General features: G+C 48.2%; 1 protein-coding gene across 1 annotated transcript in view; it reads left to right on the top strand.

Moving 5' to 3' along the window:
- The window catches only part of MGAT4B (alpha-1,3-mannosyl-glycoprotein 4-beta-N-acetylglucosaminyltransferase B), a 519,490-nt gene that overhangs the window by 396,043 nt on the left and 97,963 nt on the right, over window positions 1–25,484 (top strand). Inside the window, 4 exon segments of the mRNA XM_033927559.1 lie at window positions 1,328–1,342; window positions 5,240–5,286; window positions 19,736–19,849; window positions 21,883–21,958. Coding sequence (XP_033783450.1) covers window positions 1,328–1,342; window positions 5,240–5,286; window positions 19,736–19,849; window positions 21,883–21,958 — 252 coding nt within the window.

Genomic DNA, 25,484 nt, shown 5'->3' with positions numbered 1-25,484 from the left:
GACTTTAATTTCTATGAATGAATAGAATGAAAATGATATAAAATTACTTGCTTGTTTTTATGTGCGTGCGCTGAAGGAAAGTGGAGAGAGAGTGGGCTGAGGACGCTGAAGGGAAATGGGGAAGAGAGAGTGGGGAAAAGACGCTGATTTATAAATTGACAATTGTACAGAATATTGTTTCTTTTTATACTTTAATATAAACAATTATAATATAAAAATATTATATTATATTAATGCTTATGCTTACATGCATAAATTACTACTATTCTTTAATCTTAGCATGCACATGGCACTTACTTTTAAGTGCTCCGATTATAGAATATAATTAGATATATATGTTATATGACTAAGTGTAAGCTGAGGCACTGAAGTACGGCAAAGCTGTGGGATAACATCTTACGGTTGATCTCATTGTATATGATCTCATTGTGTGACATCATCCTCAGAATGCCCCAAATCCCAACTTCTACATTCAAAATTATCTGTTCCGCTGCATCAGATTAAACAAAAATTAACATACTGTTGATGTATTTGAATATCAACCTCTGTTTGCTGTTTACACCCCAACCATAGCACATCCTTTTAAATCTTCCCAAAAGGACACGTGTTCTGAAAATCTTTGCAGTCCTTTAGCCATCATGGGAAATGATGGTGAGTTTTCATCATGGAGGTTTTCCAGGGAACTACTTAGCTACCTTGTGAAATTGCTTCCAAAATTGTCCTTTATATAGCATTAATGCAGATCTGCCAAGGAGTTATCCGGTGCCAGGAGGGAGAGCTGAGGCCAGGCCTGGATTCCTGATGAACTTATCCCAATGTATTATGAGCCTTGCAGCACTTTTCAGTGGGTAGAGTCATGGATTATAAACAGTAGGCTGTATGTTGAAAACTAAGACTCGTCAAAAAGTCTCACTCCTGATCTGGATTCCTTGATTGAACTGTCCGTGTTCCATTGTAGACTCATATTACACCTTCGACAATTACACTGGTTGCCAGTGGATTTTAGAGTTCAGTATAAGGCAGTGTTGATTTGCCATCAGTTCCTATATGGTACAATCCCAGAATTTTTCAAGAGCAAGATGACTAATCACCAACTTGAAAGATCATTACCCTCTGAAAATTCTGCTCTGTAAAAGGCGAATGCCAATCCAAAATATGTAGAAACCAGCCCAATGACTTTTTTTTGTGCAGGGGTAGAATTGTGGAACTCACTTGTAGAGCACAGAAATGTGCTGATAGAGGTACATTTAGGAAACTACTTAAAAAGCAATTGTTTGTAAATGCCTTTTTATAGGGTCTCATTCCTTCTGATTGTAGATTTTCTGAGGATCTAATCATTGATGTCTATTTGTCTTTTAATTTCTTTTAAATCTATCTTATGTAACATTTCATAAATCATCTAGGTTTAAGATGATATAGAAAATTTTAAAATAAATTGTGGGTGTGGTGGAAGACATCAATCTCTGATACTGTGAAGAGGCAAGAAGACCCAAGAGTAGATTTTTATGTTGCAATGAATAATAAATTGGAAATGCCGTGAGTACAGTTCCCCTTCTTCCTCTTACTCCTTCATGGAATGATGTGTGGTTCCTGGGCAGCCATCTGAGTAGAGATGATGTTCACGTGGAACAGCCTTGGTTGTCTCAGGAGTTCAGAGAATCTTTAGTAACGAGCATGAAAATTTAAGATCTGACTTCTGTAAGAGAGTTAATGGGATTACCGTATTTTCACACATATAACGCGTGCGTTATACACGGTTTTTACAAACCGTGCATAACCTTGCGCGTTATACGTGTGAGCACGTTGTACAAAAATTTTTTTACATAGTTCCCCCCCGGCGTCCGATTCACCCCCCCCCCCGCACGCACCCCCCACCCCGAAGGACCGCTCGCACGCACCCCCACCCCCACCCTCAAGGACCACTCGCACCCCCACCATCATGTAGAAGCTCCTACCGGTGTCCTGCTGCTTCCTCTTGGTGGTCCCGGCCCTTCTGTGAGCCCTGCGCCTGCGCTGCTTCTTCCGGCGGTCCCGCCCTTTCTCTGACGTCAAGCCCTCTTGCCCCGCCGACTCCCCGACATGATCGGGGCAAAAGGGAGCCCAAGCCCTCTTACCCCGCCGATTCCCCAACTCCCCGACAATATCAGGCCAGGAGGGAGCCCAAACCATCCTGGCCACGGCGACCCCCTACGCCCACCCCGCACTACATTACGGGCAGGAGGGATCCCAGGTCCTCCTGCCCTCGATGCAAACCCCTCTCCCCCCAACGACCCCCCCCCCCCCAAGAACCTCCGACCGCCCCCCCAGCCGACCTGCGATCCCCCTGGCCGACCCCCACGACACCCCCACCCGTACCTTTGTGTAGTTGGCCGGACAGACGGGAGCCAAACCCGCCTGTCCGGCAGGCAGCCAACGACAGAATGAGGCCGGATTGCCCATCCGTCCCAATAGGCCCTGGAGCCTTAGGTCCCTCCTGGGGGCGGGGCCTGAGGCACATGGGCCCAACCCGACCATGAGCCCAAGGCCCCGCCCCCAGGAGGGACCTAAGGCTCCCGGGCCTATTCTGATTGGCCCAGGCACCTTAGGCCCCACCAGCTTTGGGACGGATGGGCTTTGGGACGGATGGGCTTTGGGACGGAGCTTTGGGACGGATGGGCCAATCCGGCCTCATTCCGTCGTTGGCTGCCTACCGGACAGGCGGGTTTGGCTCCCGTCTGTCCAGCCAACTACACAAAGGTACGGGGAAGGGGGGTGGGGGTCGGCCAGGGAGGGCGGTCGGAGGTTCTTGGGGGGGCGGTTTTTGGGGGGAGGGGGGTTTGCGTCGAGGGCAGGAGGGCCTGGGATCCCTCCTGCCCGTAATGTAGTGCGGGGTGGGGGTAGGGGCTCGCCGTGGCCAGGAGGGTTTGGGCTCCCTCCTGGCCCGAACAACTAGCGGGGGGGGGGGGGTCACCAGGGCCAGGAGGACTTGGGCTCCCTCCTGGCCCGAATAACTAGCGGGGGGGGGGGGGGGGGGGTCGCCAGAGCCAGGAGGGCTTGGGCTCCCTCCTGGCCCGATATTTTCGGGGAGTTGGGGAGTCGGCGGGGCAAGAGGGCTTGGGCTCCATTTTGTCCCGATCGTGTCGGGGAGTCGGGGGGGCAAGAGGGCTTGAGCTCCCTCTTGCCCCGATCGTGTCGGGGAGTCGGTGGGGCAAGAGGGCTTGACGTCAGAGAAAGGGCGGGACCGCCGGAAGAAGCAGCACAGGCGCAGGGCTCACAGAAGGGCCGGGACCACCAAGAGGAAGCAGCAGGACACCGGTAGGAGCAGAAGCAGCACAGGCGCAGGGCTCACAGAAGGGCCGGGACCACCAAGAGGAAGCAGCAGGACACCGGTAGGAGCTTCTACATGATGGGGGGGGGGGTCGGGAGGCTGTGGGGGTGCGAGCGGTCCTTCAGGGGGGGGGTGCGGGTGGGAGTGCGTGCGAGTGGTCCTTCGGGGTGGAGGTGCGTGCGAGCAGTCCTGCGGGGGGGGGTGAATCGGACGTCGGGGGGGGGCATCAGGCTTTCAGGGTGGGGACAGGACTTCAAGGGGGAGAGGAGAGTCGGGGCGGGCGAAAGGAGAGTCGGGGTCTCCAGAGGAGAGTCGGGGCGGGCGAAAGGAGAGTCGGGCGGCGACGTGAGAGTCGGGCAGCATGCGCGGTATACGGATGTGTGCGGTATACAAAAATTTTTTTTACATATATTTCGGTTTCCCATGCGCTATACCCGTGTGCGCGTTTTACACGGGTTTGCGTTATCTACGTGAAATACGGTACTTTATCTTGTCTTGCTGAGCAGGAGGCAAGATTTGCAGGTATACTGTGCCAGGCCCAAAGAGATTTGGAATGTGTGTTTAGAAATGGGGTAGGTTTGGGGGGATTATGACTCAGGGCTGGGGCAAAGTACTTTGGAAAGAGATTCTGACAGTTTATTCTGTGATTGGTGGGGGTGACTGAAATGGCACAGGCGGCCAGTGATAGTGTATTCCTGAGGGAGGAGGGAAAGTGGGGAGCGACTTTCACAAGTTTTCTAGACTAGGACATTGTGTCCCCAAAATATGTGGCTATCTGGGGTGAGAAGACAAGCTGGATTTAACAGTGATCTGAGGCTACAGATGCAAAATTGTCATGAATTGCAATAAAGTGCATAAATGGCCCTTGAATTTCAACCCAGTACTCCTTTCAGACTTCACAGGTTTTTATTTATTTTTTATTTAATAATTTATATTCCGCATATCCTACAATTCTATGCATTACTCAAGCATTTTCCCCTAACTGTCCTGGTGGTCTCCCACTCTATCTTCTTTCCTAACTGTGTGTGTTTTTGTATGTGTCTACTAACCCAACCTGGTTCTGTTTAGTATTTTAATTCTAACTTGTTTTGCTTCTTTTTTAAGACATATTTTATTTCTGTACACCACCTAGAAATTTGATTAAGCGGTATAGAATTTTTTTAATAAATTGAAACAATCTAATGCAGTGGTCTCAAACTCAAACTCTTTGCAGGGCCACATTTTGGATTTGTAGGTACTTGGAGAGCTGCAGAAAAAATAGTTAATGTCTTATTAAAGAAATGACAATTTTGCATGAGGTAAAACTCTTTATAGTCTATAATCTACTCCCCCCCCCCGAAGGCCTGCAAGTTCCCCCCTTCTTTGCAGCATCCTCCAGCTTCCCCCCTGGCCTCCCGGTCTTAGTTTCAGCTAATTACCGCAGCCTGCAGAGAGGATTGCTGGTTCTGTAGCGTTCCTCGCAGGCTGCCAATGGCGTCCGTTCCCTCTGCCGCGGTCCCGCCCCTCCTCTGACATCAGGGGCAGGATCGCAGCAGAGGGAACGTGATGCTGAGGACGACAGCAGCCTGCAAGGATCGCTACAGCACCAGCAATCCTCTCTGCAGGCTGCGGTAATTACCTGAAGGTATGAGCGGGAGGCCATGGGGGAAGCCAGATGACGCTGCAACGAGCAAGCAGCACTACTACAGACCGCGGGCCGCAAAATAGTACCTGGCGGGCCGCATGTGGCCACCTGGGCCACAAGTTTGAGACCACTGATCTAATGTACCTGGAGCAATAGGGATTAAGTGACTTGCCCAGGGTCACAAAGGAGCAGTGTGGGATTCGAACCCACAACCTCAGGGTGCTGAGGCTGTAGCTCTAACCACTACTAGTGTGATTATGAATGTGCTACTAGTTTTAGAATGCTGTTTTGTTTTTTTTAATTTGTAGACTGATGCACAGTATGCTACCGGTTTGGCAGAAAACATCAAAAACCTGTGAGTAATTTATTTATTTGTACTTTTTATCACACAATAAAAGACCATCCTAGGGAAATGAAGCCTGCCTTTGCTTGTGAGGTTCTGTAGGTTCCTTTGTTTCCAAGGTAACAGCTGCACCCTCCCTGCATGTCCAGGACCGACTTGTCCAGTTTCAGTAGTACAGATCTGGGTTATCCACTAGCACCCCAATGACGCTCTTGAAATCTTTTAAACTTGCAGCCATTGGCTGGTGGAAATACAAGAAGAGCATGGGTTATTCTTGAATGTTTCTGAGATGAAAAGACAAATAAATCTATCAGATATTGTGGGGCCTGGCCAGTGATAACTTTGAAATACAAACAACCCAATTTAAAGATAACACGCGCCTCCAGAGGAAGCCAATGCATCTTGCGGTACAATGGGGTAACACGATCGTATTTTCTTTGATTGCCTATACAAAGCCTACACTGATCGGACCATGCTTAATGGTTGTATCTGCAGCTTTTCTAGACTGAGTTACCTAACCAATTTCTCAGGTTTAGAGAAAAAACAAGGGGTTGCAATAAGAAAAAAATAAGAAGCTGGGGACTGCTCTGAGGCATTAAATATAGTGGGAAAGAATCTTCTCTCTGGCAACTGTTCTGTTTAAGTAGCTGGAAATGTGTCCTTTTGATGTTCAGCAAAAGATACCCGCCAGCACTGCAAATAATGGTGAGAAATCCAGGGATAATAGATTTCTGGAATGTGCTCATTGTGTTGCAGACTCCTGATATTAACAGAAGTTATCTAAGGATGCTCTTGGTGTGTGATTTATCGATCCTTTTTTTTTTTTGAGGAAGGATTATCAATCTGTCAGTAGCCTCCTCTATCCACCCTTAGAAAGAGCCAGGTGTAGACTTAAAAAAAAATCTATTCAAGTGTAATTCAATTTCTTCTACTAAATGCTCTTGAATTGCTCTTCCCATTATCTCCTCTCAAAATCCAGATTAAATTAAGGAAAAAAAAAAAATCAAAGCTTTAAATGCTGTGCAAGAATGATTTTGCATGTCTGGGGCTTCCCGTGCCATCTTGCAAGAATGTTGACGAGAGAATGAAATTGCTGAAGTAGATGGTAGTGGAATTTAAAACAGGTCCCCTGTTTTAACAGGATACTGTTGCTAGTTTGGGGAGGATCTATATCCTCCCCAAACTAGCAACAGTATCCTGTTAAAACAGGATCAGGCGTCGTCGAAGTAGTCGGTGCCGACTTTTGCGGTGCCGTTGACGGCGCAGCCAATTCCATGGCAGATCCGGTACCGAAAAGGATATTCTGTTGGATCTGTCTATTTTTTAATGTACGTTTTTTAAGAATAGCACAGCGGGTGCAGGTGTCAGCCCGATGATCTGGATCCAGGCACTGTAGGCACCAATTGTGCAGGTCAATGAGAGAGATCGGGCGTGCACACCGCTGGCACTTCTTAAAGCCCGGCTGAGGGGGCATGAAGGGAAACACGGCCTCCGCAAAATCAAAACCGGAGGCCTGTATGGTGGCAATAGGCCCCGCCGGGGCTGGGTTGAAAAATAAAGAAAAAGCAAAGTTTTTTTTAAAATTTGTTTTACTATTTAGAACGGAAAAGAAACCCGAAGGAAAAAGAACAAAAAGGAAGACAATTTCGCGAGCGGGAAGGCAAAAATCAGATATTTCAACAGCCGTTGAAAACACATGCGTCTTCTTCGCTCCGCGGAAACGAAGAAACTGGGGACCACGCTCTCCTCCGTCGGGCGAGAAGGCACTCGCGCATGTGCGGTGCGGCCAACTAGAACTTTCTAGTTAAAAGTGTCCGTACCGGGGCTCCGTCGGTGACGTCACCCATGCGTTAAGAATATGCTGCCTGCTTGTCCTGGGATAATGGGACAGACCGAAGGTCCATCAAGCCCAATATCCTGTTTCCAACAGTGGCCAACCCAGGTCCCAAGTACTTAGCTAGGTCCCAAGGAGTAAAACAGATTTTATGCTGCCTATCCTAGAAATAAGCAGTGGATTTCCTCAAACCATCTCAATAATGGCCTATGGATTTCTCTTTTAGAAAATTATCCAAACCTTTTTTAAACTCCATTAAGCTAACTGAATTCAACACATTCTCCAGCAATGAATTCCAGATTTAATTACATGTTACGTGAAGAAATATTTTCTCTGGTTTGTTTTAAATCTACTACTTAGTTTCATAGCATTTCCCCTAGTCCTAGTATTTTTGGAAAGAGTGAACAGGTGATTTCACCATCTCCCCTTTCCACTCTACTCATTATTTTACAGACCTCTATCATATCACCCTTGAGTTGTCTCTTCTCCAAGCTGAAGAGTCCTGGCCTCATAGGGAAGTCGACTCTTTAATCATTTTTGTTGCCCTTCTCTGTATCTTTTCTAATTTTCCGCTATATTTTTTTGCATATGGCAACCAGAATTGCACACAGGTTTTGAGGTGCGGCCGTACCATAGTGCTACAAGGGCATTATGTAATGTAATGTAATTTAATTTATTTCTTATATACCGCTACATCCGTTAGGTTCTAAGCGGTTTACAGAAAATATACATTAAGATTAGAAATAAGAAAGGTACTTGAAAAATTCCCTTACTGTCCCGAAGGCTCACAATCTAACTAAAGTACCTGGAGGGTAATAGAGAAGTGAAAAGTAGAGTTAGAGGAAAAATAAAATAAACATTTTAACAAGACAGCATTGATCTAAATACTTTGGAAGGTAGAAGAGAGGAGAGAAAGGAATAGAAGCAGAAGGGGGAGCCGTTGAACAGTAGAATTCTGGAGAAATTTAAATGATAGAAATAGAACAAAACAAAGACAAAAGGCAAAACAATAGATAAGATTAAAGATAAATCATAAGCTGGAAAGAAAAATAAAATAAAACTTTGTCTTCAATCCACGGTTTCAGCGTCAGTGATGAAGTGGAGCAAGTAAGTTTAGGAGGAGCGATTGACGTTTCCAGAAAGGGCTTCTTCAGGGAAGAGACTTGGCCGACAGTCCCAGGATGCCTATGTCTCCTCCCCTGCGATGTTCTCCCATCCATGCATTCCCTCCCAGACACACTGCCCGTGCCCCAGCCGCTCCAAGGAGGCTGCCCCAGATGAGGCCCACGGTGAATGCAGGATTCTCTCCTCTGCGGGAAAGCCGCCCGGAGCCGACAGTCGATCTTCTTAGCGGATTGCATGGGGGGGAAGAGTTCACATTATAACATTTTCATCTGTTTTTCATTAATTCCTAACATTCTATTTGCTTTCTTAGCTGCCGCTGCTCATTGAGCTGAGGGTTTCAATGTATCCTCGACGACACCTAGGTCCTTTTACTGGGCAGTGACTCCTAATGTGGAACCCTGCATCACATAGCTATAGTTTGAGTTCCTCTTTCTCACATGCATCTTACACTTGCTCACATTAAATGTCATCTGCCATTTTGATGGCCAGTATTCCAGTCTCACAAGATCCTCTTGCAATTTTTCACAATCCTCTTGTGATTTAACAACTTTGATCAACTTTGTGTCAGCAGCAAATATAATTATCTCACTAGTTATTCCCATCTCTAGATCATTGATAAATATGTTAAAAAGCAGTGGTCCCAGCACAGATCCCTGGGGAACCCCACTATTTACCTTTCTTCATTGAGAATATTGACCATTTAAACCCACTCTCTGTTTTCTGTCTTTCAGTCAGTTCTTAATCCATAAGACATTACCCCCTATCACCCTGACTTTCTAATTTTCTCAGAAGTCTTTCATGAGGTACTTTGTCAAATGCCTTTTGACTATCCAAATACACAGTATCAACCGGCTCATCTTTATCCACATGTTCATTCACCCCTTCAAAGAAATGCAGTAGATTGGTGAAGCAAGAATTCCCTAGACTAAATCCACGTAGAGGCTCTCATCACATGGCACTGAGGTGCCTAAATGAATGTAGCCACCTATAGAATTTCCCCTTTTAACAAACCTGCCTCTCTATATAAAGTACTTCAAGCAATAAAACATCATTTATACTTATTCAAAAGAAAAACATTTATTGGTGCTTGTAAATGGGGGACACAATATTTTTTTTAACATAGTAACATAATAAATGATGGCTGATAAAGATCCGAATGGTCCATCTAGTCTGCCCAACCCTACAAACGAACGTACCGAGTCTATAGCGACAATATCCAATCCTCCAGCTGGGTTAACCCATGCGGTGTCCCACAGGGTTCCCCCCTATCCCCCATTTACCTCGCCCCACTGGCAAATCTATTGCAAAAAGCAAAAATCAAATTCTACATCTACGCCGATGATATCATCATACTCCTGCCCCTAACAAGCCTGAACCCAGAGACGAAGGTTCATCTAGCATTAATTCTAAAACAAATCGAAACATGGATGACAGAGTTCAAACTGAAACTTAACCCTGAAAAAAACAAATTCTTCCTGGCTAGCCCAAATGACAAAATCAAAGATACTACAATAACCCTCAATGGACAGAACTTCCCTATTGTCAATACCATAAAAATCCTAGGAGTGACCCTAGATACGCATTCAGAGCTTTTAATCAGAAAGGGCCTCTTGACACTATGGAAACTTAGAACCATCAGAAAATACTTCAACTCAACATCATTCCGCTTACTGGTGCAATCCTCCATCCTAAACCTACTTGACTATTGCAATATTATTTATCTGGGGTTGCTCAAGAAAACCATTCAAAAACTCCGAATCATACAAAACTCTGATTTTCGGCCTAAAGAAATGGGACCCCCTACTACCATAAACTCCACTGGTTGCCCCTGGAGGCAAGAGTATTGTTCAAATTTGCAAATCCACTCTCGGTTTGGCCCCTCTATACCTGGTCTTCCACTTCAAACTAGACTGCTCCACCAGGCCTACATGCAGAATACGCTTGTTCAGCCACCCTACAATAAAAACCTGCCAATACAAAAGATTCCTTGACAGAACGCTGGCCTTCCAAGCAAGCCTACAGAACGACTGGCTAAGCAGCACCATCATGCACTCCTCATCCTACCTCAACTTCAGAAAACTAATCAAAACCAACCTGTTCAACCGATTCTTGACCAGGAATGCCTAAAGTCTTCACTGCTTTCCCACACTTCTTTGTAAATCTCGATCTACTCCCTTTTGACCAAAATCTCCCAAAGCCTTCACTACTTACCCCACACTGTACGACCTGCTCCCTATTGACTCACTCTTATTGCAAACCGTCCCTACAATGTTACCTTACTCTATACAAACAGTCATGCACTCAAAGCCTTCTTGTTTCTGTTTTTTTCGCTGTATGTTCCAGCTCTTCTATTTTGCACTGCACTGAATTGTACTCAAAGACTTCATTGTTTTTTTTCGCTGTATGTCCAGCTCTTCTTTATTGTAAACCGCCTCGAACTAACTTGGCTTTGGCGGTATATAAACAATAAATTATTATTATTACATGCTCCATAAATTAATTATTTTATTTAAATGGTCCTTTTTCTTAGATATTTCTGGGCCAGAACCCAGAGTCCTGTCCGGTAGTGTGCTTAGTTTCCTTCTACTGGAGTCTCCATCAAAGCTCACTCCAGCCCATCTTAACAACCCCAGCCATCGAAGCCCTCCCCGAAAGCCCTCCTCAACTGAATGTCCATATACAGTGCAAGCCTGCCCAGTACTGGCTTCAGTTCCTTCAATGTATACCCATTATTTAAACAAATATCTCAGATTAACTAGTGCACAATTAAAACTAAACACAAACTATTAAAATACACACACTCAACAAATATATAAATGAGTTCTAAATAAAACAGATTACCCCCCATCTCACAAAATCAATAATTAAAATTAGAGAAACCCATTAAATCATTAAAAATAGAGGGAAAAAAACTATTTAGATTTAATTTTAGGGAGCATGTAACCTTTCTCACCTAGGAGGAAACCATCATGTCTTAAAGTTTCTTAATTAACTTTTGAGTCTCTCAAGACTGGATCTAGACAGTGAGAGTCATCACAGAGGACACCCTGGCTTTAGAACAAACAGTTTCGTTGGGGCAAGTCAAGTCACTCTGCATATTCATTGTGGGTATCCTGAAAACTCAACTGGCTTGGTATGTCCCATGGACTGGGTTGAGAAACCCTGTTCTAGGACATACCTTGAAAACCACAGGCACCTCTATCAATGTCTACAGGGGATGACTGCTGTTCCTAACTTGGTGATAAAAACCAACTAAGGGCTGGATGCATAGAATTCTGGGAACCTGGTAGAAAACACAGGGTTGGGAGCAACTTCCATTTTCTTGATGACGCTCAACACAAACAGCATGCAAAATATATGCACACTGCTTATACTGAGTAGTGTAGTGAAAGGGGGAGGAACTATGCCTGGCACCTAGGCACAAGAGCTGAGCAGTAAACACAACTCTTGTGTGCAGGCCCAGTCCAGTGCAGCGCTGTGATCATCAGAGCTCCAGAAGTATGCAGCAGCAAGGGTAAACAACCCAAACAACCCCAAAAAACCTTCCAGCTGCAGCTGAAGCCCCTTTTGCTACAGCCCTCCTGCCGATTCTCACAGGGGTATGTGTGTGTGTGTGTGGGGGGGGCCTGGGTGATCGAGGGAGTGGACATTTCTCCTGCTGCTCCTCAAAGAGGTAAGGGGGGATCCGGGTGGCCAAGGCATGAGGGAGTGGGCATTCCTTCTGCCAATCCTCATGGGGTGTGGGGGAGAGGTCCGGGTGGCGGAGGGAATGGGCATTCCTCTTGCTGATTTTTTTTTTTTTAAGTTTGGGGGTGGGGGGTCCTGGCACTCTTTTTTTTATGTACAAAGATGTTGTGTGTGTGTGTGTATGTGTGTAACACACGTACAACTTCTATGCCCATTAAAAACAAAAACCTACTCTTCTTGCCCTGAATAGCTGAGAGGCAGGAGGCTGCTTCAGGGCTTTCCCTGCCGCTCAGCTGTTCGGAGCTTCTTTTGTTGGCTCTGCACATGTTGGTCGCTTTCTTCAACAACTGATTAGATGGGATTAGAGCGGACCACCGTAAAGCTCATTTGCATACGAAATTGTTTTAACATCGATCGCTGTTTTCACATCGGACAGTTTGCTGACACCACAGCGACCCACAAGATTTTAATTGCGATTTTACAGCATCTGGCTCTGAATATGTTGTAAAAACCATTATTGGACACAAGTATCAGTTCTGTTGGATGGTGCAATGAAGAAACCACTGAGCACCACATTTTCTTATTCTCGCTGTTGATGGAATTAACCCCTCCCCCTTTTACAAAACCGTAGCACGTTTTTTAGCGCCGGCCATGGCAGTAACAGTTCCAATGCTCATAGGAATTTTTTTGAGCGTCGCAGATGTTACCACACGGCCGGCACTAAAAACCATGCTACGGTTTTGTATAAGGGGGGGAAGGGAGTATGTGTTTGTATCTCAATAAAATTTTTTTAATTTTTTTTTTTTAAGAAAAACTGTCTACAATAGATGCCTAAGTGCTATGGTCGCTAGCACCAGGTAAGCCGGCTAAGAAGCCTTCCACTTCCCTTGAGCGCCCTCCTGCCACAGCGGCGACGCCGGTCCTCCCGGCATCACGCCGACCCCGCAAACGCTCTGCCCCGATTTCGGTGAGTGCCTCGTCATCGGCATCCTCATTGCCGGGGCATGGATCGACACCTATGGTACCGAAAAAGAAAAAAGCGGTACCGGTGCCTCCTCTGGACGACCGCATTGCGGCCATACTCCAAAGCCAATTTCAGGAGCAACTACAACAACAACTCCAACACTTGTTGCCAGCAATATTGGCCCCGCACCTTCCGGTACCGGACCGGCCCGAGCCTCGCACCATATCACCATCGACACCATATCACCATCGACACCATCGGTACCGTTGAACACCTCCATGCCGGTACTCGCGGCTGAACCACTCAATCCTCCCGTGCAACCACGCTCTGACGCCGACCCTTCCCGACATCGAGACCGACACCAGTCCCCCCAAGACCAGGACCGGCACCGGTCTTCCTCCCCCGGTACCGTCTCGATGCGCTCTGGCAAATCTCTCTCTAAGACTCGCCACACTGAGCCGTCCACACCACCGTCCGGTCCTGCGCACACTGACGTCAGGGACCCAGACTTATGGGAAGAATCCCCACCCGGTACCGATGATGAGGCTTCATCAACGGACGAGGAACCCTCGATGGTCGATACCAGTTCCAAACCTGAACAGTCCTCATTCACAAAATTTCTAAGGGAAATGTCGGCGGCTCTGTTGGAATCCGACTCTAAGAAGTCCCAAGCTTTTCTTGACGCCCTGGACTTCGAACAACCCCCCAAAGAATTTTTGAAGTTACCCGTCCACGACATCTTACGGGAAACATTTTACAAAAATTGGGAAAACCCTCTCACGGTACCCGGTGCTCCTCGAAAACTGGATAGTTTATACAGGGTCATTCCTATCCCGGGGTTCGACAAACCTCAACTACCCCATGAATCCCTTCTAGTGGAGTCCACCTTAAAGAAAACCCAGGGCTCCAGTGTTTATGCCTCCACCCCTCCTGGCAGAGAGGGCAGAACGATGGATAAATTTGGCAAGCGCCTTTATCAGAATTCCATGCTTGCCAACAGGGCTAATAATTACACCTTCCACTTCTCCTTCTACATGCATTTGGTGCAACAACTCTCCTCCTTACAAAAATACATCCCTGAGCGTAAAGTCCCGGTTTTTCAACAACAAATTTCCAGTTTTCTCCAACTCCGGAAGTATATGGTGCGCTCCATTTATGACTCTTTTGAGCTGACCTCTCGAGCATCTGCCATGGCGGTCGCCATGAGGCGCTTGGCCTGACTGAGAGTTTCTGACCTCGACATTAATCACCAAGACCGCCTGGCTAACGCACCTTGTCTTGGTGATGAACTCTTTGGGGAGTCCCTGGACTCAACCACCCAGAAACTCTCGGCCCACGAGACCAGGTGGGATACCCTGATCAAACCTAAGAAGAAGACTCCACCTGCTCGCCCCTACAGACAGCAGTCTTCCTACCAACGCAGGTTCTCAGCCAGACCTCTCAACCCACCTCAACAGCAACCTCGCCGGCCTCGTCAGCAACACCAAACTCAGGCACGCTCACAGTCTCACCAACCTGCCAAGCCTCTCCCTCAGTCAAAACCATCTGAGCCCTTTTGACTCTTTTCTCCAGGGCATAGCCAGTCTCCCACCATCATTGCCTCTTCCTCAGCCGATCGGAGGACGCCTTCAACTCTTCCTCAACCGTTGGGAGGTCATCACATCAGACCTGTGGGTCCTCAACATCATTCGCCACGGCTACTCTCTCAACTTCCAGACTCTTCCACCAGACAATCCTCCCATAGAGTCTGTTTCTCACTACTCCCAATCCCTCCTCCTCATGAGGGAGGTCCAATCCCTCCTTCTTCTCAATGCCATCGAAGAGGTACCCCCAGACCAAAGGGGTCAGGGATTCTACTCCCGCTACTTCCTGGTTCCCAAGAAGACAGGGGACCTCCGTCCCATCCTCGATCTCCAGAACCTCAACAAGTGTCTGATCAAGGAATAGTTCAGAATGCTCTCCCTTGCCACGCTTTACCCTCTTCTCTCTCAACACGACTGGCTATGTTCCCTAGACCTCAAAGAGGCCTACACTCACATTCCAATCCATCTGTCTTCACGTCGCTACCTTCGATTTCAGGTTCAGCACCGTCACTACCAGTACAAAGTGCTACCCTTTGGCCTCGCATCATCACCCAGGGTGTTCACCAAGTGCCTCATTGTGATGGCGGCCTTTCTCAGGTCCCACAACCTCCAGGTGTTCCCCTACTTGGACGATTGGTTAGTGAAAGCACCTATGTCTCCTCTTGTGCTATAAGCCACTCAGCACACCATCTCCTTCCTCCACCTCCTGGGGTTCGAGATCAACTACCCCAAGTCGCATCTGCTTCCCACACAGCGACTGCAGTTTATTGGAGCCGTCCTCGACACTCTGATGAGGGCGTTTCTCCCCTCAGACCACCAACAGACCCTGCTCCATCTCTGCCGTCAGGTGCCGTCGCTCCATTCCAGCTCAGCAAATGATGGTCCTCCTGGGCCACATGGCCTCGACAGTCCATGTGCTCCCTCTGGCGCGACTCCACCTCAGGACACCTCAATGGACTCTGGCCAACCAATGGTCACAGACCACGGATCCTCTTTCTCATCCCATCTCTGTGACATCGTCTCTTCAGCAATCTCTTCAATGGTGGTTGAACTCCTCCAATCTTTCCAGGGGTCTACTCTTTCATCTACCCCCTCACTCCATGGTCATAACCACAGATGCCTCCCCCTATGCATGGGGAGCTCACCTGGGAGATCTTCGCACCCAGGGACTCTGGACCCATCAGGAGTGTCAGCATCACATCAACTTCCTCGAACTCAGGGCCATGTTCTATGCTCTCAAGGCCTTCCAGCACCTTCTCTACCCTCAGGTTCTTCTCCTGTGCACAGACAACCAAGTCGCCATGTACTACATAAACAAGCAAGGCGGCACCGGATCTCCCCTCCTCTGTCAGGAGGCCATCCGCATCTGGACCTGGGCCACGGCCTACAGTCTCTTCCTCAAGGCTGTATATATCCAGGGTGAACAGAACTCCCTGGCCGACAATCTCAGCCGCATCCTTCAACCTCACGAGTGGACCCTGGATCCTCCCACACTCCACTCCATCTTTGCTCTCTGGGGCACTCCTCAGGTGGACCTCTTTGCAGCTCCTCACAACCATCAGCTGCCCCAGTTCTGTTCCAGACTCTTCTCTCCTCATCATCTGGCCCCGGATGCATTCCTGCTAGACTGGACGGATCGGTTCCTCTATGCCTTTCCTCCACTGCCTCTAATGTTGCGGACGCTATTCAAACTCCGCAGGGACAGAGCCACCATGATTCTCATCGTTCCTTGATGGCCTCGCCAACACTGGTTCTCCCTCCTGCTCCAGCTCAGCTCCAGGGAGCCCATTCCTCTTCCTGTGTTTCCTACTCTGCTTACGCAGCAGCATCAGTCTCTACTACATCCCAATCTGTCCTCGCTCCACCTGACAGCTTGGTTTCTCTCAGGCTGACCTCCCTAGAGAATCTGTCTCAGCCTGTCCGTCGCATTTTGGATGCCTCCAGGAAACCGGCCACCCTCCAATGTTACCATCAGAAGTGGACCAGGTTCTCCTCTTGGTGTCTACTGCATCACCACAATCCCACCTCATTGGCGGTGGAAACTGTACTGGACTATTTGCTCTCTCTATCCGATGCTGGCCTCAAATCCACCTCAATCAGAGTCCACCTCAGTGCCATCACTGCGTTTCATGAACCTATCCTCGGAAAACCTCTCACGGCTCATCCCCTGGTTTCCCGGTTCATGAGGGGCCTCTTCAATGTCAAACCACCTCTGAAGCCTCCCCCAGTCGTCTGGGACCTGAATGTGGTTTTATCAGCCCTCATGAAACCTCCGTTTGAACCTCTTGCCACTGCTTCACTCTAATTTCTGACATGGAAGGTGCTTTTCCTCATTGCCATCACCTCTGCCAGGAGGGTTAGTGAGTTGCATGCACTGGTGGCCGACCCACCTTTCACTGTTTTTCACCATGACAAGGTGGTTCTGCGTACCCATCCATTGTGTTGCCTGTCTTTTTCCCTAAGCCCCATTCTCATCCTGGAGAACAGGCGTTGCACACTGTAAGCGTGCCCTTGCATACTACCTTGACTGTACCAGGGCTCACCGCTCGTCCCCTCAGCTCTTTTTGTCCTTCGACCCTAACCGTCTAGGGCGCCCTGTCTCTAAACGGACGCTCTCCAACTGGCTTGCTGCCTGCATTGCGTTCTGTTATGCTCGGGCCGGTCTATCACTGGAAGGTGCTGTCACGGCCCACAGGGTCAGAGCTATGGCATGCTTCTGTGGCTTTCCTCCGTTCCACGCCCATCGAGGAAAATCTGCAAGTCTGCCACTTGGTCCTCAGTTCACACGTTCACTACTCACTACTGTCTGGATACCTTCTCCAGACGGGATGGACACTTCGGCCAATCTGTGTTACATAATTTATTTTCCTAATGGCCAACCATCCCTTCTCCCTCTCTGTTAGCTTAGAGGTCACCCATGCGTTAAGAATATGCTGCCTGCTTGTCCTGGGATAAAGCACAGTTACTTACCGTAACAGGTGTTATCCAGGGACAGCAGGCAGATATTCTTACGTCCCACCCACCTCCCCGGGTTGGCTTCTTAGCTGGCTTATCTTAACTGGGGACCACGCTCTCCTCCGTCGGGCGGGAAGGCACTCGCGCATGCGCGGTGCGGCCAACTAGAACTTTCTAGTTAAAAGTGTCCGTACCGGGGCTCCGTCGGTGACGTTAAGAATATCTGCCTGCTGTCCCTGGATAACACCTGTTACGGTAAGTAACTGTGCTGTATGGCAACTCTTATGTGAGCCAAGTATAGGACAATCAAGGCATTGTGACATCGCTGATGAGGCTGGCTCTTAGGCATTTGTGGAATGAGGCATTATGACATCACAATCTGAGCTCTGGAATGTTGCTACTCTTTGGGTTTCTGCCAGGCACTTGGGACCTGGGTTGGCCACTATTGGAAACGGGCTTGATGGACCTTCGCTCTGTCGCAGTATGGCAATTCTTATGTTCTTATGCCAGTGATTCCCAAACGTAGTCCTGAAGGCATCCTATCTAGTCAGATTTTGAGGATAGCCACAATGACTATTCATATGAAAGATTTGCATGCCCTACCTCCACATCTCTCTCATGAATATTCATGAAACTTACTGGCTGGGGTGGGAACCACTTGCCTGTTTTAGAACAGCATCCGATGCCCAGATTCCCTTACAAAACACTAACCCAGTATTGGTGTGCCTTTTATTTACATGACAAATAAATCAAATGAATGAAAAGTGCTCAGTCAGTGATATAAACCATTCATACGGTAATGGTTACATCTGCCACATCATAGCACAATCTCCCTGCCCTACCAGTCCAAAGACTCATTCATAAAGAAATAGTAGAAAAAGCAAAACTTAACTCATAACTGGCGTCCCAATAACTGGCGTCTTCAGCTGGAGGTTGTTCCCCATTACCGAGTTCCTCAATCCCCAAAAGGTGTCTCGTGAAAACAAATCAAATAACAAATAGTCCACAAAAAACAGGAAGAAGATAGCTTTTTTTCTGGTTTCTTGGACTGTTTTTTGGTGGACTATTTTTTGTGTGCTCCTGCCACGAAGACGCTGCTGGACAACCAGATACCTCAGTAGGCCCGGAGGGGGGGAAATCGTGAGTTTGGGAGGGAGATTAAAGGGTCGCAGCCTGGAGAGGGGAGAGAACCTTAGCTATGAGTTTGGGGGAGGGGCAGAAGAGGGAGGGTTGAGCGGTGCAGAGACCTGTAAGAAGTTAGAGCAGAGAAAAGCTTGTGGCTCTTTGTAAATTTTGGGTCAAGCAATTTGAATAAATTGGCTCTTTGCTGTAAAAAGGTTGCCGACCCCTGTTCTAGGTAGAAGTGCCCACATCTATTCTTCATAAATGAATCATGTGGGCTGAAAAAGGTGGATCAATGACCCTAGCATTCAGCATGATGTCTGAGCCTTCATTGTTTATCTCCAATTGGCCTGACACAGGAGGTGTTTGACCTGATAGGTTTAAATACTAAAGGCCTCTTCTATCAAACAGCGCTAGCAGTTTTTAGCGCAGAGAGCCGCGCTGAATGGCCCGCGCTGCTCCCGACGTTCATAGGAACTCTGTGAGCGTCAGGAGCAGCGCGGGCCATTCAGCGCGGCTCACCACACTACAGACTGCTAGCGCAGTTTGATAGAGGAGGCCCTAAGTACTTCGGGTGGAATAGTGCATTATTTTTGGTCCAGTCTCTTAGGAGCTGATATTGAACCACGGTGGTCAGCATTTAGTCAAAATGCCAGCCACCGCAGTTAAAATGAAACAATTGTACAAAAAATATTTTGTGATCAAGCACGGGAAAAACTTTAATTAGTAAAGTTTCTCCTAATTTAGGATTTTCTGGACAACCCTATTGTGCTAGCCAGTTAAGTGCCTTTAAATATCAACCCCATAATGTGTGGATGATTGAATAGACTGTTTTGGTATTTGCAAAGGAAGCAGGCAGACTGGATGGCCTTTACGGTCATCTACTGAACCAGAAAATTAGTATAGTTACCATGTTAGTCCATTTCAGTACATTTAAGTAAAGATCCAGAATTGAAATGAGCACGAGATAACATTGTATTTTCTAGCCATATCTCTTACACAGTCTCTTTGTGACCCATAAAAGACTTCCAAAAGTTAGTTAAAAGATGTATTAAGTTGCACCGTTAGAAAGATGTCCTCTATTATTTGTATTTATTTGTTTGATTTCTGTGCTGAACGGTAAGAGAAAAAAATGTGATGACGGCTTGTCTTGAAGGAAGACTGCACTTACTATTTCCATCTTTCTTTCAGGTTTCCAAATGAAATGCAGTCTGGCCTCCTGGAAGTTATTTCCCCCTCTCCAAACTTCTATCCAGATTTCTCTCGCCTTCGGGAATCTTTTGGCGACCCCAAGGAGCGAGTCAGGTAATCCCAGGCTCACATGGTCATACTAATTCTTGTTTGTTTGAAAGCATCCCATAGAGCAGGGGTGCCCACACTTTTTGGGCTTGCGAGCTACTTTTAAAATGACGCATAGAAAATGTTAATCATCATTCCTACTCCAGGGTTTTTCAAAGAGGTCAAAGCAGATGACTCTATGCACTGTCACCTCACTAACAACCATACAAAAATAGACAAATACCCCCCTCCTTTTTTACTAAACCACGATAGCAGTTTTTAGCGCAGGGAGCTGCGCTGAATGCCCAGCGCTGCTCTCGACGCTAAAAACCTCTATTGCGGTTTAGTAAAAGGGGACCACAGTGTAAAATATAGACAGCAGATATAAATTCAGATACATTTTGATCACTAAATTTAAAATAAAATCATTTTTCCTACTTTGTCTGGTGATTTCATGAGTCTCTGGTTGCACTTTCTTCTTCTGACTGTGCATCCAATCTTTCTTCCCTTCTTTTAGCCTGTATGCTTCCTCTCCTCCTGACCTCATTCCCCCCCAACATTTTCTTCCTCTCTCCCTGCCCTCTCTTTCTTTCTCTCTTCAATGCCCCCTTTCTTTTTTTCTGTTTCTCTTCTTTCCTTCTGTCTCCCTGCCTGCCCTCTTTCTCCCTCCCTGCTCTCCCCCAAGCCATTGCCACTGCCGCTGCCATCGGATAACAGGCCCCCAAAGCCGCCTGCCAAGCTCTCCCTGCTTCGGGCCCACCAGTATTCCTCTCCCCGACGTCAATTCTGCCGTCGGAAAGGAAGTTCCGCTGGCCAGAACTTCCTCTCCGACGGCAGAAATGACGTCGGGGAGAGGAAGGCTTATCGGCCCAAGATCGACCTATTGGGAGAAATGCTGCCGGGTCCTGCCTTTGACGAAACAGAAAGTAGGCAGGACCTGGCAGCAAGAAGAACAAATCGCAAGCTTCACTGACCTGTCTCCCGCTGTAGCCCGCGAACGGGGCTCTAACATGTGTGTGCCTTCACTCCCCTCCCCCCTCCCCCCGACATAACTTCCGGTTCCAGAGAGAAGAGAAGGGAAGCCAGTAAAAGCACACGTTAGCCCCCGGAGCATAAGTTCTCCAAGCCGTTTTTTTTTTAAAAATGTTGAGCAGCGGCAGCAGCAGCAGAATTCAGGAGCGGACCAGTCAAGAGTGGAAAAAAGAGAAGGAAAGAAGGGAACCCGCTCTGCGATCGACTGGGGTCGCCTGAGCGAGCGACCTGTCGATCGCGATCGATGTATTGGGAACCCTTCCATAGAGGTTTGTGCCAGACAAAGAATGTCGTTGTGTCATCCTCCAGTTTTTGAAGCATGGATGTGGTAAGACTAGAGACCAGTGTTGCCAGATATATTTTTTTTAAATAATCTCACCCAATTACTTTGAAAAAATAGCCCAATGTATGAGGGGGATGCTGAAAAGTTCTCAGCTCAACTAACTTCATTTGGGACAGTCTCCATCGAAGGCTATACACTTTGTCCAGCACATTTCCACTTTTCCGACCACCACACTGTGCCCTCCACTGCCTGATTTATGTGATCATTATTTTTCCCGAATGCTTGCTACCTGTGTGCCCACTACCACCCTCTGCTTTGTAAACCTAAGATAGTGGTTAGAGCAGCTGGCCTCAGCACCCTGAGGTTGTGAGTCCGATTCCCACTGCAGCTCCTTGTGACTCCGGGCAAGACATTGCCCAGGCACAAAATAAGTAAGTACCTGTCTGAAATATGTAAACCACTTTGATTGTAACCATACAGAAAAAGTAGATAATGTCAAGTCCCATCCCCTTAACCTGGGGACAGGAACACTGTCATTTGGTGTTGTTAGCTTGTACTACAATTCTGTACATCACCACCCGATACTTGACATGCATGTCGTGACGGGTTGAATCAGCTTCCCTAACCTGGATATAAAACAGTAGGCAGCTGAATATGTTGGTGTAAGGAATTGTCTGGTTATATGGCCACTTGGAGTATACGGCTTCCTGTCCTGTGTCCCTAATCAGTCTTTTCCTTATTCCAGGTGGCGAACAAAGCAGAATCTGGACTATTGTTTTTTAATGATGTATGCGCAGTCAAAAGGAACGTACTATGTGCAGGTAGGTTTGCTTTCAGTGCGTTGAAATGAGCTTTGCCTTTGACTTGTTATTTGAGTTTCATTAGCAGCAGTTCTTCCCGGGACCGAGACCAGCACCGATCTTCCTCTCCCGGTAATGTCTCGGTACGCTCTGGCAAGTCTCTATCCAAGACCCACCATACTGAGCCTTCCCACCCCGATGTCTCGACATGCACCCACTAGATGTCAGAGACCCGGACTTATGGGAAGGACTCCCCTCCCGGTACCGAGGAGGACGCATCATCATCGGACGAGGAGCCCTCAGCGCCCTTCTAAGCCGGAGGCAATCCTCCTTCTCCAGATTCCTCAAGGAGATGTCAGCGGCTCTCTCCATCCCTCTCGAGTCTGACTCCAAAAATCCCAGGCCTTTTTGGAGGCCTTGGATTTTGAACAGCCTCCCAAGGAGTTTCTCAAGTTACCCGTACATGACATACTACGGGAAACTTTTTATAAGAACTGGGAGAACCCACTCACCGTTCCTGGGGCCCCCCGTAAGCTGGATAGCCTTTACAGGGTCATCCCGATCCCAGGTTTTGACAAACCTCAGCTACCCCATGAGTCTCTCCTAGTTGAGTCTACCTTGAAGAAAACTCAGGGCTCCAGTGTTTATGCATCCACCCCTCCTGGCAGAGAAGGCAAAACGATGGACAAGTTTGGCAAACGCCTTTATCAAAACGCTATGCTGGCCAACAGGGCGAACAATTACACATTTCATTTCTCATTTTACATGAAACACCTGGTGCAACAACTGTCCGCCCTTCAAAAATACATCCCAGAGCGCAAAGTTCCGCTCTTCCAACAGCAAATTTCCAGCCTCCTTCAACTGCGAAAATTTATGGTGCGCTCTATGACTCCTTTGAGCTGACCTCCCGTGCATCTGCCATGGCCGTTGCCATGCGCCGCCTGGCCTGGTTGAGGGTATCTGATTTGGACATCAACCACCAAGACCGCCTAGCCAACGCTCCCTGTCTTGGGATGAACTTTTTGGGGAGTCCTTAGATTCAACCACCCAGAAGCTCTCCGCCCATGAGACCAGGTGGGACACCCTTATCAAACCTAAGAAAAAGGCTCCACCTGCTCGTCCTTACAGACCACAGTCCTCGTACCAGCGCAGATTCTCTGCCAGACCCCTCAATCCGCCTTCACAACAACCTCGGCGGCCCCGTCAGCAACATCAACACACTCAGGCTCGTTCTCAATCTACTCAGCCTGCTAAGCATCTTCTCTGCCCTCAGGTCCTTCTCCTGTGCACAGACAATCAAGTCGCCATGTACTACATAAACAAGCAAGGCGGCACCGGATCTCGCCTCCTTTGTCTGGAGGCTCTATGCATCTGGACCTGGGCCACGGCCCGCAATCTCTTCCTCAAGGCTGTCTATATCCAGGGCGAACAGAACTCCCTGGCCGACAATCTCAGCCGCATCCTTCAACCTCACGAGTGGACGCTGGACCCTTCAACACCCTCCATCTTTGCTCGCTGGGGCACTCCGCAGGTGGACCTCTTTGCAGCGCCTCACAACCATCAGCTGCCCCAGTTCTGTTCCAGACTCTTCTCTCCTCATCGTCTGACCCCAGATGCATTCCTGCTCGACTGGACGGATCGGTTCCTCTATGCCTTTCCTCCACTACCTCTGATGTTGCGGACATTATCCAAACTCCGCAGGGACAGGGCCACCATAATTCTCATCGCTCCTCGGTGGCCTCGCCAACACTGGTTCTCCCTCCTGCTTCAGCTCAGCTCCAGGGAGCCCATTCCTCTTCCTGTGTTTCCTACTCTACTTACACAGCAACGTCAATCTCTACTGCACCCCAATCTGTCTTCGCTCCACCTGACAGCTTGGTTTCTCTCGGGCTGACCTCTCCAGAGAATCTGTCTCAGCCTGTCCGTCGCATTTTGGATGCCTCCAGGAAACCGGCCACCCTCCAATGTTACCATCAGAAGTGGACCAGGTTCTCCTCTTGGTGTCTCCTGCATCATCACGATCCCACCTCATTAGCGGTGGAAACTGTACTGGACTCTCTGTCCGAGGCTGGCCTCAAGTCTACCTCAATCAGAGTCCACCTCAGTGCCATCACTGCGTTTCATCAGCCTATCCTCGGAAAACCTCTCACGGCTCATCCACTGGTTTCCCGGTTCATGAGAGGCCTCTTCAATGTCAAACCACCTCTGAAGCCTCCTCCTGTCGTCTGGGACCTGAATGTGGTATTTATCAGCCCTCATGAAACCCCCTTTTGAGCCTCTTGCCACAACTTCGCTCAAACTTCTAACATGGAAGGTGCTTTTCCTCATTGCCATCACCTCTGCCAGGAGGGTTAGTGAAATGCATGCACTGGTCGCCGATCCACCGTTCACTGTTTTTCACCATGATAAGGTGGTTCTGCGTACCCATCCTAAATTCCTTCCCAAGGTGGTCTCGGCTTTTCACCTCAACCAGTCCATTGTGTTGCCTGTCTTTTTCCCTAAACCCCATTCTCATCCTGGGGAACAGGCGTTGCACACGCTGGATTGTAAGCGTGCCCTTGCATACTACCTTGATCGTACCAGGGCTCACCGCTCGTCCCCTCAGCTCTTTCTGACCTTCGATCCTAACCGTCTGGGTCGTCCTGTCTCTAAACGGACGCTTTCCAGCTGGCTGGCTGCCTGTATTGCGTTCTGTTATGCTCGGGCCGGTCTCTCACTGGAAGGTGCTGTCACGACCCACCAGGATCCGAGCTATGGCTGCTTCTGTGGCTTTCCTCCGTTCCACGCCCATCGAGGAAATCTGCAAGGCTGCCACTTGGTCCTCAGTTCACACGTTCACTACTCACTACTGTCTGGATGCCTTCTCCAGACGGGATGGTCACTTCGGCCAATCTGTGTTACAAAATTTATTCTCCTAATGGCCAACCATCCCTCCTCCCTCTCTGTTAGCTTGGAGGTCACCCATGCGTAAAGAATATGCAGCCTGCTTACGTCCCACCCTCCTCCCTGGGTTGGCTTCTTAGCTGGCTTATCTTAACTGGGGACCACGCACTCCTCCGTCGGGCGGGAAGGCACTCGCGCATGTGCGGTGCGGCCAACTAGAACTTTCTAGTTAAAAAGGTCCGTACCGGGGCTCCGTCGGTGACGTCACCCATGCGTAAAGAATATCTGCCTGCTGTCCCTGGATAACACCTGTTACGGTAAGTAACTGTGCTTTATGTTCTTAAGTCCCTGCTTGAATGAACTCTCAATCTATACAGACAAACAGGACGCCAGGATAGGGGTTACAGTTAGAGGGGACGGTTAATCTGCTGGCTAAGGTGGTGAGCGGAGGGGGAGTAGGGTTTATGAGTTGAAGGCTATCTCAAAAAGGTGGGTTTTCAGCCTACTGAACTATTATCTGTTTCTGATGGTGCTGCAGTTGGCAGTACAGCATCTTTAAAAGACACTTCCTCATGAGAGAGGGCATGCTGCCTCTTGCCTTTCAAAGATGTTGTGGGGTGGTGATGGCAGTGCCAGCAAAAGCAGCAAGACTGAAGAAACAAGT

This window comes from Geotrypetes seraphini, chromosome 18 (genome assembly GCF_902459505.1).
Source record: "Geotrypetes seraphini chromosome 18, aGeoSer1.1, whole genome shotgun sequence".
Lineage (NCBI taxonomy): Eukaryota > Metazoa > Chordata > Amphibia > Gymnophiona > Dermophiidae > Geotrypetes > Geotrypetes seraphini.
Note: the sequence above shows the minus strand (reverse complement) of the source record. Positions and strands in the feature narration are given on the sequence as shown.